This window comes from Prionailurus viverrinus, chromosome B3, assembly GCF_022837055.1.
Source record: "Prionailurus viverrinus isolate Anna chromosome B3, UM_Priviv_1.0, whole genome shotgun sequence".
NCBI lineage: Eukaryota > Metazoa > Chordata > Mammalia > Carnivora > Felidae > Prionailurus > Prionailurus viverrinus.
In genome coordinates, this window is record NC_062566.1 from 97,839,512 (window position 1) to 97,854,769 (window position 15,258).

The 15,258-nt window shown below is 48.0% G+C and overlaps 1 protein-coding gene across 6 annotated transcripts in view; it reads left to right on the forward strand.

Annotated features, from left to right (window-relative positions):
• Nucleotides 1–15,258, forward strand: part of SAMD4A (sterile alpha motif domain containing 4A) — a 218,617-nt gene that overhangs the window by 194,693 nt on the left and 8,666 nt on the right. For all 6 annotated transcript variants that reach the window (XM_047861393.1, XM_047861395.1, XM_047861394.1 and 3 more), the window contains 3 exons: nt 4,084–4,285; nt 5,625–5,751; nt 13,850–13,933. In XM_047861393.1, the coding sequence (XP_047717349.1) occupies nt 4,084–4,285; nt 5,625–5,751; nt 13,850–13,933 (413 nt within the window). The remainder of the gene's footprint in view (nt 1–4,083; nt 4,286–5,624; nt 5,752–13,849; nt 13,934–15,258) is intronic.

Sequence of the window (15,258 nt, forward strand, 5' to 3'; positions counted from 1 at the left end):
TTTTGGTCTGAGCTGCAATCTAAGAGTGGAGCAGTACCACTCTTGATTTTTCATAGTACTTCAGCTTCTTGGATGCAGTTAAAAATAAACCTCGTTGTACTTTAGAACCCATTACCTTAATCTGGTTTTAAATTAAAGAATCTAACTGCATATTAAAGGTGAATTACAGTGACAATCCAGGGGAAGAATCAAGGGGGGTGTGGGGTAAAGCCTTCAACAATGACAGGGAGTTGGGGGGAGACAAAAGACTGATGTACAAACATCCTGAAAAATCAACTTTCTATTGTACATTTTTAAACATGAGCAGATAATTTTTTCACTTGTACCTAAAGAGTTCTGAATTCATTTCTTCGTATATATAGAGAAGCTCTGTGTTGTTAAAAAATTTTGGCATTTATTTGCATAAGTGTGCCTTAAAACATCACTATTTCACATTACTTAAGGGAGATAAGGATAGTTGGGATTTATGAAAACCTTTCATTAGAGATTAATGTAAACATTGAAGTGTTATCGTATTCTAGCATATATAACACCGTTATTTATTAGACAAACATTTAGTACTATGTGCCAAGTGGTATCCAAGCATTTTAGGAATATTAATACATATAATCCTTGCAACAACCATATGAGGTAGAGTTGCTATTATTAACTTCAATTTACAGAGGCGTCTGTAGGCAGTGGCATCCAGGATTTGGACCAGGCAAGCCAGCACCAGCTGCAGAGTCAGTGCTCTTAACCATTGTACATGCCACATGCCAAGCAGCTCTCACAGACTCCAGCTGATGTGTAGAAAAAACAATCAGGAAGAGCAGCCCTCTTTGTGGCAGCTCCCTGTCTCCAAGCTCTCTGGGGTTGCCCTTCCTGGTGGGATGGACTGGACCACCTGTGCACCCTGAGGATTGTCAGGGGCCCAGGTAAAAGGCAAGGCCTGCTCACAGGCCTCCCATCTCAGGGACTACCCCCTTCCCAGGCTCGCTCTCCTTATAAGGGCAACAGTGCATCTCTCTCAAGCGAGAGGATGAGGTTCCAGACCCTCTTGCCAACACCAAGCCCTCAGGAAACAAGTTCCAAGGAGAAGAAGGACTTTAGAGGATAAAGATAAAGATAGAGATTTTAAGCTCTTTGCTTCTCTCAAGACTGTCATCCCCTGCCTCTGTCTGCTCTGCTTTGTCCTTGGTTCATATGAGAGTTCCCATTAAACCTGACCTCTCCAGAGTGTTATTAACTAACGTTTGTCTTGGGCTACCCAAGGTTTGCCATATTGGAATCTTGATGGACCTGTTTTTATTGATAAGAATAAATTCAGTCATCAATTGTGGATGTTCAATTGGAAGTTGCTAAAGCTCTAGAAAATAATTTGTTCTCATTTATATTACCCCTTTTTATGCTATTAATGAGATCTTTTTATCCTATTAATTTGCTTTGAAGACCTGTTCCTCCCATAGTACAAAGGTAACTGCAGCCCAGCCCCTGCATGAATTATCACAAATCCCCAATTAGTTTGTTCTTATTAATGGTATTTTCTCAGTCTTTTCACGCATTTCAACGTGATGAAATCAGATGGTCAGATTTAGGAAAGCAGAGGTGGGCAGAGTAAAAGAATAAGGAATGAGGGGTGCCTGGGTGGCTCAGTCGGTTAAAGCATCCGACTTCAGCTCAGGTCATGATCTCACAGTCCATGAGTTCAAGCCCTGTGTTGGGCTCTGTGCTGACAACTCAGAGCCTAGAGCCTGCTTCAGATTCTGTGTCTCCCTCTCTCTGCTCCTCCCCTGCTCACACACTCTCTCTCTCAAAAATAAGTAAAAATTTTAAAAAATATGTAAAAAAAAAAAAAAGGATAAGGAATGAAAACTTACTTGTGTCACTTGGTTCTCTCCCCAGAGAGAATGATTATGTCATTAAGCCTAGTGGTCTTAAGTAACCTAAGCACTGACTCTGGTTGCCAGAAGTGGCAAACCTCAACAACACTGGCTTTGTAATAACCAACTAAGTATGTCACAGTAGGGCCCCACAGACATTAGAAAGGTAGCCTATCCAAATTCTGCCCCCTCATCTATCCTGACCCCAAAATGTTCTGGGCTCTACCTGCTGCATACAGCCCAACTCATGCATCCTAACTTTAGGAGTCCTTAGAGCCCTCCTGTCTTCAGTGACCAAGTGTCCCATAGCAGAATCCTCTGCCCACATTGCTCAAGAATATAGTCTTGCCCTTCCTGGAAGCACAAATCATTTTAGCATCACTCACTGACTACTGTATTTTGCATATGAAATCGCTTTTTAAAAATCCAACCGAAAAGGAAAATGAGCAAAAAAGCTATCTGCACTAAATAAGGAGAAGTCTTAGAATACTGAATCATCTACCAGGTGGCCAATATTCCAACTCTAAAAACCAAAGGACTAGTCTTCATAGTTAAAAAAAAAAACAAAACCACTTGATCCTTGTTTCCACTTGTCATGGATCTCAGACTATCCTCAAAAGAGGTCTCCTAGATCACGTGAAATTACTTTTATCCCCCCCTGGCCCAAATTTCTTCTTTCAAACCAAAAAATTTTAATGTTAGTAAAAAGAAGGAGGTGGGAAAAGATGAGCTAGGTACGTAGAACCCATGAGTGTCCTTCTTACCACACATAGATGAGCCCCTGACAGAAATCAGGAATCCTTTCCTTGGCCACAAAAACCTGGAAGTGGAAAGACACAGAAACCAGTTGCAGCCAGCTCACCCATGGAATTCTCTTCCACACCCACTTTCCCCCTTGGAAATTTAGGCATTCTGGGAAGAAGAGAAAACATTCTCTGAGATTAACAGTGCTGATGGCTTAGATGCCCCTCTCCACCCCCCACAACCCTTTCTCAGGAAATGACTGTTTTACAGCACCCCTGCCCCCAATCATCTTCAACTGGTTAAACTACGTCAGCCCTGTCTCCTGGAGTCTCCTCACAGGTTTGGTACAGACCTCCCCTGTGTGGCTGGGAAAGCAAGTCTGTTCCATCTTGTGGCTGTTGGGGGTAAAGCACTGTGAGTTAAACACCAGTGAATGACTAAAGCTGACTCTTCTTGGAAGGAATGTGCTGGTTCCTGAAACCCTACTGGCTGCTGTGTACCTTCCCAGAACCTGAGGCATTGTTGGAGAGGATGAGTTCTTGGGCGCTGAGGTCACTGGAGCAATGGGAGTACAGCATCCGAGTGCAATGCCAGGGGTCCCTGGCAGCCTACGTAGGTCCATGTGGGAAAGCACGCAACCTCCCGATCTTTCTGCAGGAAGGGTCTGTGGAGTGGGGAGCTGTCAGCATCCTAGGTCTGGAGCACTTGCAAACATCATCATCTCTGTTCCCCTTCCCTACTCTCAACCTGGGAGTCAGAGCCCCAGATGTGGGGTCAGCTTTTCCACTGGGAGAAGAAGCATCATGATGACAGAGATTCATTCGTTCATTCAACGTGCACTTGCTGTACCAGGAGCTGACTCAGACATGGGACATGCAGGATTGATGAGGACAGACACCATGTTTTCTCTCTTGGAGCTTACATCTTAGTGGGGCTCACTGGCTACTCCCTCCAAGCCATACAGACAGACATCAGAAAGACTGTGGTGTGACGGAAGGAGCACTGATCCTGGCTCGGCTGCTTTTGTGCTGTGTGGCTTCTTGATGGGCACGTGAGTGCTCAGGGCCCTGGAATCCAGCACGGAAGAAAGCTGAAGAGCACCCTGGTTAACTTCCTAGGCACATATTGCAGCGCTGTCGCCTGCTGTCTGTGTGACCTCTGCAAAATTGTTAAGCTTCCTGTTTTATTTCTCCAGCTGTAACAGAGGATAGAGCACCTACTTCGTAGGGTTGTCGTGAGAACTGAAGAATTAACGTGATAGTCCCAGGATGGTGCACATGATAGTCACTCTCGGATGTCTCTTAGCTGTCACTTTAATCATAGCCCTTTCCTGGCACAGAACCACCCCCTGCCCCTAGATAGACCTCACAACTGTCAAAATGTAGGCAGGTTCCAAGGAGGCATCCCACTGACAACCTGGGTTTGGGAAGGGCTAAGGGTGACTGACAGTCTCCCCATTCTTCTCTGTTCCCTCTCACAGTCGCGGCTTTGGGCAGTCCAACTCCCTCCCGACACCCAGCTCTGTAGGCGGTGGTATGGGCAGACGGAACCCACGCCAGTACCAGATCCCCTCCCGGAACGTCCCTTCTGCCCGCCTTGGCCTTTTGGGTACCAGTGGATTTGTCAGCTCTACCCAGCGCAACACCACAGCCAACCCCGCCATCATGAAACAAGGAAGACAGGTTTGTTCTGCCCCAAGAAGAAGGGTGGGCAGCCAGGCTCAGGGCCTGAGGCTTCAGGACCTACCCCCACATGACCCCCGAGGTGAGTGGAGAGGCCAAGGGAAGGCCACAATGAGACACACATGGCCCTATGCTGGGAGGGAACCAGCTGTTTGCACTGTTTCTCTGGGAGACACAGCAATTACATGGCTGTACCTGGCTTCATGTGGATTTATTTAAGACGCCGTATAACAACCATGTTAACCTTTAATTGTGTGGGCCCTGCACATGGGGGCCTTGAGGAAGCACTGCGAGACCTATCTTTTATTTGCCTGGCTCCTTTACCTGACCCAGCAGACCTCAACACCTCCCAGATCTGGGTTCCAGAGGAGCCTGAGCATCTAAGGAGCTTTCTCAGCCTTTTTATTCATAGAAGATAGCTCCTTTGTCACAGTCCCAGCTGTGGTGGGGAATCCAAAGAGGAGCCTAAGAGAGGCTACCAGAGGGAGAGCTGGAACATTCTCTGCCTATTCAAGGCCAGGCTGCCCAGAGGTCTTTGCTATGCAGTATAGAGCTGACTTCCGTCCCAAAGCTCCTCACCCCAAAGTCCTGTTTCCCTACCCCACCCAATGCATTGCACCTGTGTGCCCAGCTCTGTGGGGCTCTGCAGGTTGGGGCTGGGAGTAGAGGGACACAAGTGGGCCTGGGTTGTCATGAGGAACTTAGGGATGGCAGATTGCTTTAAAAACAGGAAAACGGCTCCAGGCAAAATGGGCAGCATTTATGCCCCAGGGGACAGGACAAGGTATGAGAGAGCCCCACTATCTGACTGTTGTGGGAAGCCCCAAATCAGTTCAAGAGGAAGTCACCACTAGGACACCCGCATGATAATAAACGCAAGCTAAGTGTGCCAGCTCGTTGCCAGCTGAAAGATTCTTTTTTCTCCCCCTCGCTTTGTAGTAAGTTGTAAGAATCTCAAAAGGAAAATCAAATGAGAGCCTTGAAATAGTTTGTGCTCTTCGTTGCAAACATTTATAGAACTCTTCCCATCCCTGAAAAAAGTGATAGGAAAAGCAAAGGCAACAAAAGGGATAAAAAGAGTTTTGGAGATAGTAAGGGAGAGAGCTGTCCAGATTAAGCTGGGGCTTAGAGAGGCCCGGGGCTTGGAGAGGGGGATAAAAATGAATGGAATCTAAACCCCCTCTCTATAAATATGCAGATGGGTAGCCTGCAAGCCTTTTTCCAGAAGTTAGCAAAGAGTTCTCCAGGGGTATTTGCCTCTTGAATTCTGGCCGGTAGCCCTGCTCTGCACCCCCTCCCCTGTCTGGACTAATGGTTCCCCTTTTGCATTTCTCATTAGAACCTCTGGTTTGCCAATCCTGGGGGCAGCAACAGCATGCCAAGCCGCACCCACAGCTCAGTCCAAAGGACCCGCTCGTTGCCTGTGCACACTTCTCCACAGAATATGCTGATGTTCCAGCAGCCAGGTAGGTCCATGCACTTGATCTCTCCCTCTCTCCTCCCCCTGACACAGGGGAGGCCAGGACGCCAAAATAGATGCCCCTGTGAACCCAGCCGGAAAGTGCTTAGCCTCGACTGTCACCACGCATTCTTTTGAGCTTATAGAAGCCTTTCCTTTTTTAAACTGTGCCTTGCCAGCATGAATAGCGGCTGGCTGGCTAGGAGCCAGCACATGGAGCCCCAGAGTCGGTTGCAATCTGACGGGGATATTTTTGATACTAGTCATATTTCTAGATTGATTAAACCAGAGTTATCACTGGAGGGCTATTTGGGGGAGTTGGGAGGGGTTCCATGTGTAGTGTGTGTGTACTTTGTGTATACGTGGGGGGATGTGCAGGAAGTGAGACAGAGAAAGAGAAAACTTGACAGCATTAGCACTAAGAGACTTCCCCTGGTTTGGGAGCGCCTTGCAAACATGACTTATTGGACCAGCCATCTTCCCTTTACTTGGTTAAAGAGCAATTTGGTGCACTTCAAGTCAGCTGCACGTCTCACCATGAGCCTCCTAAAACAGAGTAGCCAGAATTATGCACAGACAACAATTGCTTGCACACTTTATCTATGCAGACAGTGACCTCTTAAGACTCCATGAGTCCTATAAAGCCATGGAAGCAATTACTATATCTAGCTAGGTGACCTTCTAGGCAGGAAAATCAGGAACGGGTGTTGTACCTATGGGAAAATACCCACCCTAGGCAGTAGACACGCTCTGTACAGTAAGTCTTATAGAACTTTAAGGAGAGGAAATGTCACTGTGGCCTGGGTGGGCAAGAAAGCTTCTTGGAATTGGAGCTGAGCTTCAGGCGACAGGGGGTGAAGTGGAAAGAGGAGGGTGGAGTTGCAGGCAGAAGGAGTGAAGAGAGCAAGACTGCAATTGTACTATCTCAGTGAGTTCCAGAAGCCGTGGCTAAGTCAAAGGGTCAGACTGAAGTAGCAGAGAGTAGACCAAGGGAACTGGAAAGATTACGGCTGATGATGAGGGCTCTGAATCCAAGGCCAAGGAGCTCAGGCCCCAGCCATTCTCAGTGAGGAATGTATGGAAGATTTTGAGCAGGCGTGTGCCTCGAGGAGGTGGGGAGACACTGAGGAGGAAGGGAAGTGAGAAGCCACCACAAGGTAAGGTGTGTCAGGAAAGGACGACAGTCCAGAAGCTTGCTTGAGGTTGCTTCTTGACTTCTAGAACCTCTCCTCTTTGCATACTTTTGTTTTAAAGCTCCTTTTCTCTGTTTTGATACTTATAACTTCCTGGGAAGAAATATTTGATAAAATTTAGGGACTCCGAAGGTCTTCTCCCTAGGTCATTTAGTCCCAGTCTCTGTTTTGGTGCAGAATCATGTGTAATCCATTCCCAATAAGAGAATCTAGACAATATTGGGAGACATGCTGGGTACAAGGAGATCTTTCATCCTGACCTCAGTCCTGGGACTGCAGCCCAGCCACCTCATAGCCTCACAGGAGCCCTAGCATAGCTGACCACTCTCCTTCTCCTTCAATCCCTATATACTTGTAGCCTCCTTGCTCCATTCTAAAGCTCTTATCCCTTCCTTGGGCTCTCTTCCAAGTCCTCAGTCCTCTCTTTTTCCCCACATTCTCCCTGTCATAATTGGGAAGACCAGGCCCACCAGGAAGAGTTGGGCCATCCCTAGGAAGACTGTTTGAGTCTGTAGATACAGATCTCCCACCTGCATTTTTGTTTCCCCTCTGCTGTTGTAGAGCAATTGTGAGCTGCTTGCTCACGCTCAGGGCAACTATGACCCTAAGATCATTTGCATGCTCTTCCCATGAAGCCTGTTATTCCCATAGTTAAAAAATCAAATAATACAGGAGGGCTTTTAAGAAAAAGTGACTGCCCCTTTCCCCTCCCCCTCCCAGCCCACAGTCTCATCTCCCAGAGGCAGCCACTTACAAGGATTTTCAGTTTTCCTGGTAGTTAACCCAGAAGTCTCTAAATAATGTTCTTTGTATGCTAGACTTAGAATTCCAGAAACTGCTTGAGGACTTTTTTGGAAAGGGGGGATTAAATTAGCCTCTAGCATAAGCATTACAAACCCACCTCCAGCAAGGGTCTGATGAACCCCTGCATTTCTAATAATAGCCAAGGCATGGGGACAGGGCTACTCCAGATTTCCTGACTGCAAATACACTGGTGAGTACTCGGCAGGAGCCACTCCTAAGTCCTGACTAGCACACTCAGCCCACGCTGGGCGGCTCTTCCTGGGAATGGTCATGAAGGGTGAGGCAGGGCACAGCCATGACTCAGGATCCCTGGCTAAAGGGAACAGAGGCTCCACAAAGTCACTGTCATGGGCGGAGGCATGCTCCTCTTCAGTCTCCAAGGTCATCCCTGCCCCTTACAGATCAGACACTGGTTTTCAAGACCAGAAGTCATAACCAGAACTCTTGCTTCTTCCTGAGGAGACAGCCTCCTTCATAGGGCAGGCCCATCTAACTGCCATAGCCAGACCCAGATGAAGTTGTCCTAGATAGACGGGGTCTCTTGGGCCCTTCCACCCAGAGCAGCACATCCTTGTTAACTAGGCAGGGATCTAGGGGCTGGTGGCTGGGGGAGGGGGGGGCGGGGGCGGGACTAAGCTCTAAGTATCATATCAAGGAGTCAAAATCTGAAAAGCAGCCAGTGGCTTTCATCTTTACACAAGTAGGAGTAGTAGTGAACACAAAATGGAATAGAGATGTATAATCAACCCCAAATTAAATACTTAGAAAACTGTGTTTACAGTATAGCATAGTGGCTTCCTCCTGGCCATTAGAGGTCTTCAGAGCATCCATTTTAAACCATATGGGTAAATCTTGGAAACTATAATACATTGTAAGGAAGTTTCAATTCTGTAAACTTAAATACTTCCATTAAAATGGTGGAAGACTTTAAATGTCTCCAAAGTCTGGGGGCTAGAACAAGCCCCCAACTTTCGCATCAACCAATCAGTCACCTGGCTTGAATCTGCAAGATAATGTCGTCTTTCCTGGATCTACAGGATTTGTGGACCCCTAGGAGGCCATGTCAGGGTGGCTTTTTAATTTACTCCCACACAGACAGATTTTAGATGTTTCCCAGGACAAACCAGGAGAGCCGTTAAGTGACTGCTGCCTCTCAATGGCCTCCGGTGTGAGTAAGAAGCACTAAGCTGGTCCTCTCAGAGCAAGGGGGAGGGGATCTGATAAACTCACCAGAGGGGTTGTTTGAGCTCAAAACAAGTGTCGTGCCTGGTGAGTGACATCATGTTTCCCCAAAAGGCAGGGTGTTTTCCAAACTGGAAAATTCGTTTGAAAATTGCTTGGAAAGTGATTACCTTACCTTGGAAGCAGATCTTTCCTGCTGACCCAGGCTCAGCCAACTCTTGAGATCCAGTCAGAGAGGATCTCAAAACAGCCCTCATGTGACACTAGGCCATCAAAGCTCCTAACCATCTGGAGGGCCTGACTAGAAAGGGCAGAGGGACCAGAAGCCAACTTTAAAAGAAAAGTATGGGGAAGGGTAGGTTAGGCAGCCTCACAGAGCCACATTCTGGGGATTTCTTCCTTCCCTTGCACAACACCATGTGCAAACTACCATTGGTGCTCGACTGTCCAGATGGGAGATGAATAAGGGGCCTTACAGGGCAGCATTTCATGATGTGATATATCTGTTCACCATAGCAAACCTCCCCTATGCACCAGCTCATGACTGTATTTCTTCCACAGTCAGAATGATGCACACCTGGAAGCACAGTGCACAAAGCTGTTACCATTCATTTCCTCCTCAGTGGGAGTTTCAGGTTCCTTCCAGAGAACTACCTTTTGAAAGAGTGTGGAAAGGAAGACTACCATCCACCCACTAGGTCCATTAGGGGAATGGAAGGGACTGCCATGCAGAGGAAGTGACCAGAACAGGGACCCACTTAAAGTATCTGATGCACATTTGCTCTCTGACTTCTGGTAAGCCAAGGCAAACAGTCCTGCTCAGGATTGGCAGATAACAGGGAGGTTGGTAAATGAATCAGTTGTATCACAGCTAAGAACCCAGCTGGGCCTGTGTTCTCCTGCATCTGAAAGTTAAACTCAGAGAGTCCAATCTGGGGCAAGATAGTACAATATTGTCTTATACCATATTCTCCTCATCATTTTGCATGAACGTGTGGGTCCCAGAGGATTTCTACAGCACAAACTTCTGCAGGTTTAGGAATTAGGCCACCAGAGAAAAGCTTCATTCCCCATAGCAGACTCAGGGGTGTGCGACTGACTTACTCTTGTTCCTCTGTCACCCACCATGACCGCCATGACTGTCTCTGCAATGATCAGTGTCCCTGCCCACACTGATTTCTTTTCCTTCTGTTACTGCCCTCCCCTTTCTGCTTGGTTCCCATACTCCCTGTTTCCCTTTCTTCCTTATTCCCTTTATCCAGTCCAGATCCCACTTCTCCATCCTCTGTCCCATCCTCATCAACCTCCCCGATTTCTCTCCTCCCAGCAATTCCACTTCTCACTTAACTTGAAGCCTTCCTAGTTATTCAACAGGTGGTCTTAACTATCATTGGAAAATTGGGATTCTAGAGATTTTTCCTAGAATACTCCATTTATTATTACAAAGTACTAAAGACACTGGCCTGTTTACCTCAGCCTCAGGGACTGGGAGAGAGCTGCAGAATTGCACCATAGGTGCCACATAGCAGACACTCAGCTGAGATGGCTGGTTTCTGCCAAAGAAAAGCCACATACCCCCCCCCCCCCCCACGGTGGACCCAACAGCAGCACTTCATTAGGAATGGGTGGCTGCTCCCTTCCAGAATCTAATGTTTTTTTAATGTTTATTTGTTTTTGAGACAGAGAGAGAGCATGAACAGGGGAGGGTCAGAGAGAGGGAGACACAGAATTTGAAATAGGCTCCAGGCTCCGAGCTGTCGTCAGCACAGAGCCCAACTCAGGGCTCAAACTCACGTACAGTGAGATCATGACCTGAGCCGGAGTCGGATGCTTAACCGACTGAGCCACCCAGGCGCCCCCATTCCAGAATCTTCTTGACCCTGGGCCTGAGCACTAGGCTCTGTACTTATGGGACTTTTGGAAAGGCACAATTAAAAACTCTCACATCAGCCTAAACCCTGGGCATCCTAGAACGGGGGATCCTCACTAAATACTGGAATGGTCTGATAGGGGAAAAATTCCTAGTTCTCAGAGATACCGTCTGAGCTAAGGAAACAGGCCTGTTGCACGCAACAGCAGAGAAGGCTTAGTCAGTCTTTCCTTTTTACCTTACTGAAGACATAAAACTACGTCTGCCTTGTCCATTACAGCTGGGAGCTCAGGCTAAATGCAGTGAGCCCTTGGGTTAACAGCAGCCACAGCAAGAGCTGGCCTGCTGGTTCTTGTGTACCTGGGTGGCAGGAGCTGCCCAAATGCTTCTCTCGGGCTTTAAGAGTTCTGCCCACCCAAGCCACACTTGGCTGAGGGCTTCTAGCCTGAGATGGAAGCTGTTATCCACCCAGCTGGTCTCCCTCTGTCTTGTATGTGTGGGGAGATGCCACAGATCTGTTTTTATCAAATACACAATTAAAAAGTCACACTATTAGGAAACTCTGGAGTGTGAACATATGGGCTTCTCCTGAGACTCAAAATTTTTCAGAGCCACTCCGAGAGTGGTGGGGGGGGTCATGACACCCTAGCGCACCAGAGGGAAGAGCTGAAAGATAAAAAGAACCATGCCAACTTTCAACCTAAAAGAGCAGCCACTAAGGTTTGGAGATTCTAGAGTGGAGAGCCCTGCATTTCTCAGCCCCCTTTTTGAAACACTCAGTCCTAGGCTTAGAATATGGCATTTTGCTGCGTGTTGGCAAGAAATCCTGCAGCTGAAACACTTCTCTCCAAATGTCGAGCATCTTTATTTATCCAAATCTCTCCACAGTGTTTGTTTAAAGGGGAGTGCTAGAGAGTAAACTAAATTTTACAATGAGCATATGGATGGTTATAATTGCTGAGGGTTTTTTTTTTTCATATTTGCTAACTGGCTATATATAAAACTGTGTTTCTATTTTATAGATTTCACACCCTGAAGGCTGCTAATTTTGCATGCATATGATTTTCACATGAATGGATGAAAATACGAAAATACTCTTCCCTCTGGATTGTCTAATTGCCCCGACCCTACTCTGAGAGCAACAGTGGGTGGGGTGGGAAAGACCCTTCAATTCTCCCTGGCTCCCAGCTTCCTGGGAAGCCTGATCATCCTCTGTCTGCTCATAAATTGGCACAGTTGCCTTTCAAAACCATTGATGCTGGCTGGAACCTGTGTCAGAAAGAACCCTATCTGCTCCCTAGTGCTTTTCATATTGATCCATTTTGCCAATTTACTCTGAGAATTTTAAACAATGGAAATGACATCTGCCTGTGAATTAGCCAGTAATGGGGAACACAGATTGCAGAGAAAACTTAAATGTATAGCTAATCAAGGAAAACAAATACTTTGGTTTAGCCATTGGTTTCAACTTCCTATCCCACTAAACCACCAACCTAACCTCACTTGTAATCCTGCCCTCCAGCCCCAAGTGCCCCCTGGTGGAGATTCGAAGGAGCAAGGAACTGGCCTGAAGCTTGGGCCACCAGGATCCTTTCCCTACTTACAGATGGAAGAGCTAAGGCACAATGATGAGAAGTTTCCTGCGGTCACATATGAAGACAGTGGCAGTGTTAAAATTCCCAGACCCCCAGAACATATCCCATTGTTGATTTTTCTGCCCCCACCCCCACTCCCACCATAGGATTTCACAATTCTCAGTCGTCAGACTTTCCTTTTATTTCTTGTTCCATCTTTTTCATCACTCAATAGACATGTATGAAGTATGCCAGAAGACCATGGCTGGGTATATTATGGGAAATAAAAAAGTCTGCAAGCCAGTGAAAGATGCTCAGGAGCTTCCCAGGATGAGAGATGGGGGAGGTACTGACAGTGAGGGCCCCAACAGAACAGGAGGAGGAGGGGGAGGAGGAGGAGAAGGGGTGGGGAGGATGAGGGACTGGAGCCTGGGGAGATAGGGAGGGTCCAGATGATAAAGGAGGCTTTGTGATTAGAATGCACACAGCATTGTCCTGGGCAGTGATAGCCCCCACAGCAGACATCTCAGCCCTTCTAAGTGGCTAGAGGCTGAGAGTACTGACAGGTACCTGTAGTTGCTGCAGCATGCAGGACAGTACCAGCTCTGGAATCAGACCTTTGTGGGCTCTTGTGTTAGCGAGCTAACCTCCCAAGTCACTTGGCCTCTCTGAGTCTCGCTTGAGAACTGGGCACCTGGCACGGTCATGGATTCAGAAGAGGCACTCGCCATGCTGTGGTTTCCATTTCCTTGTAACAAAGCAAAAATGCGCCAAGTTCCAGGTGCCAGGTCTAGGCACAGGTAACAGCAGAGCCAAGTCCTGCTCCAGTGAAGTGAAAATCCAACTGGGGGCAAGCAGCAAGCAAATACATAATATATCAGATGTTGGTGATAGCTGTGGACAAAAATAAATAAAGCTGAGGAAAGGGATAGGGCCAGAAAAGTTCTGTTCATATATAATGTCCTTTCTAAAGAGACAGTAGGAGAGCCAGAAATGTGAAGGCAGGGAGAGCACAGCCATGAAAATATCTAGGGACCACCATTGTGGGCAGAGAGAACAGCAGTGCCAAGTCCCTGGGGCAGAAGAAGGCCTGGGATGCAGTGAAGGAAGGAGAGAGCCATACACAGGCAGAGGTTAATATAGGCCAGATCATGTGAGCCCTGAGGGCCATGGCAGGGGCTTGGCTGTTACTCTGACGGGAAGCTGCTGGAGGGTTCTGAGCAGAGGCTGGACAGACTGACTGTGACCAGCTATTTTTAGTTACCAGTTTTCTTCCAGCCGCCCATGTTCACAATGGACTCTCTGCATCTAGCAGACTCAGAGTTTGGTTGAAACCAGGGTGTAACTTACTGCTCTACTGACCCTGATAATCCCTGGAGTCCTCCCGGGGGGGGGGGGGTGGGGGGAGCCCTACAGCACTGTACATACCTTCTCCTTGTTCTCAGAGTCTCTGTCACCAACATAACCCTTTGTCCCTTGCAGAATTCCAGCTTCCTGTGACTGAACCTGACATCAACAATAGGCTGGAGTCCTTGTGCCTCAGTATGACCGAGCACGCCCTGGGAGGTGAGTGGGTCCTTCCTGCATTTTATGGCCTGACTGGGAGGACTACCAATCATTTGCTGTCCACACTCTGGAAGTAGCTCAGGAGTAATGGAAAAGATACAGGGGAAGTAGGCAGGGGACAGGGAGAGAGGAGGGCCTCAGAGTACTGTTGAAGCCTCATCAAGCCATACTACACCTAGTACCCACAGCGCCCTGCTCCTCCTTTTCTGGTAGGTGGGCCAGGGACCTGGAGACCAAAGCTATCCATCTTTGCTTGGAGCCACCCACCCAGTGCACACTGAGGTTCCACCATAGCAGCTGTCCTAGCCAAACATTGTGAGCTGGAGGAGTCAGAAACACAAGACATGGCTTTTAGTGGCAACATCCCCCCCGCCACAGAATTGGATTCTTTCCTTCTCAGCACTAGATCTCCCAGTCTGGTCCAAGCGTATCCCAGCTTGCTCTAAAAATAGAATTTTTGAAACAAAATTCCCTGCTTGTTTTTCTGTCTCCCTGTTCCAAACGGCTTCCATGATGCCTGGAGCCCCAAGCAGTCTGAGATGTCCTTCACAGTGTGACAGTGATGATCTACTTCAGTGTGCCTATGGGCTGCAGCCCCATAAGGAGCTCCAGAAGCAGCTGCGTTGTCCCACCATTTGTTTGGGCTGAAGCCCTACGTCATCACAAAAACCCCAGGAGGCCTTCAGTGCCCTCCTGGTACTAACCAATTGCCTTACTCCAGCCTGGTTTCCCAGCCAGCCCTAGGGATGTTTGGCAGGCAGAGGAGAGATGTCCACCCCTTCCTGCCAACCTCCGGGAGACTCTGAGTCAGAGAGGCCTCCTGTGACCCTTCCCAATAGCCCTGTCCAGTCAGGATGTGCTCACCCACCCTGGAGATGGGCGGTCAGCACACCTAGAGCCAAAATCTGTGCTATCTGGCAGTGGTGGGGAGAAAGGCTGCTGTCAGCTGCTGTTCCCCAAGCTTCGTTCTCCTAACCAGGGGTTTTTGGATTTTTAGTCCCTGTAAACACAATCTTATCATGACACCAAATATGAGGCCAATAAATGCTCTACATGGAGCAGATTGGAAAGCAAGGACTGCACCCACCTGATCTCAGCTGTGCAAGGCTCTCTATAGCCCAGAGAAAGCCTCTACTCAGTACCAGAAGGGAGCTAGCTGAAGGCCTCCCAGCACTGCTGACTGAACAGACAGTGGGAAGGCACAGCTCCCGATGTGACCTCCCTGGGGTTCCAGGAACCCCATTTGCAAACACTTGGCCACTCCTATCTTAGAAGCTTCACAGCATCATTGGTCCATCCTTGACACCTCTATAGAGGAGGTGCCA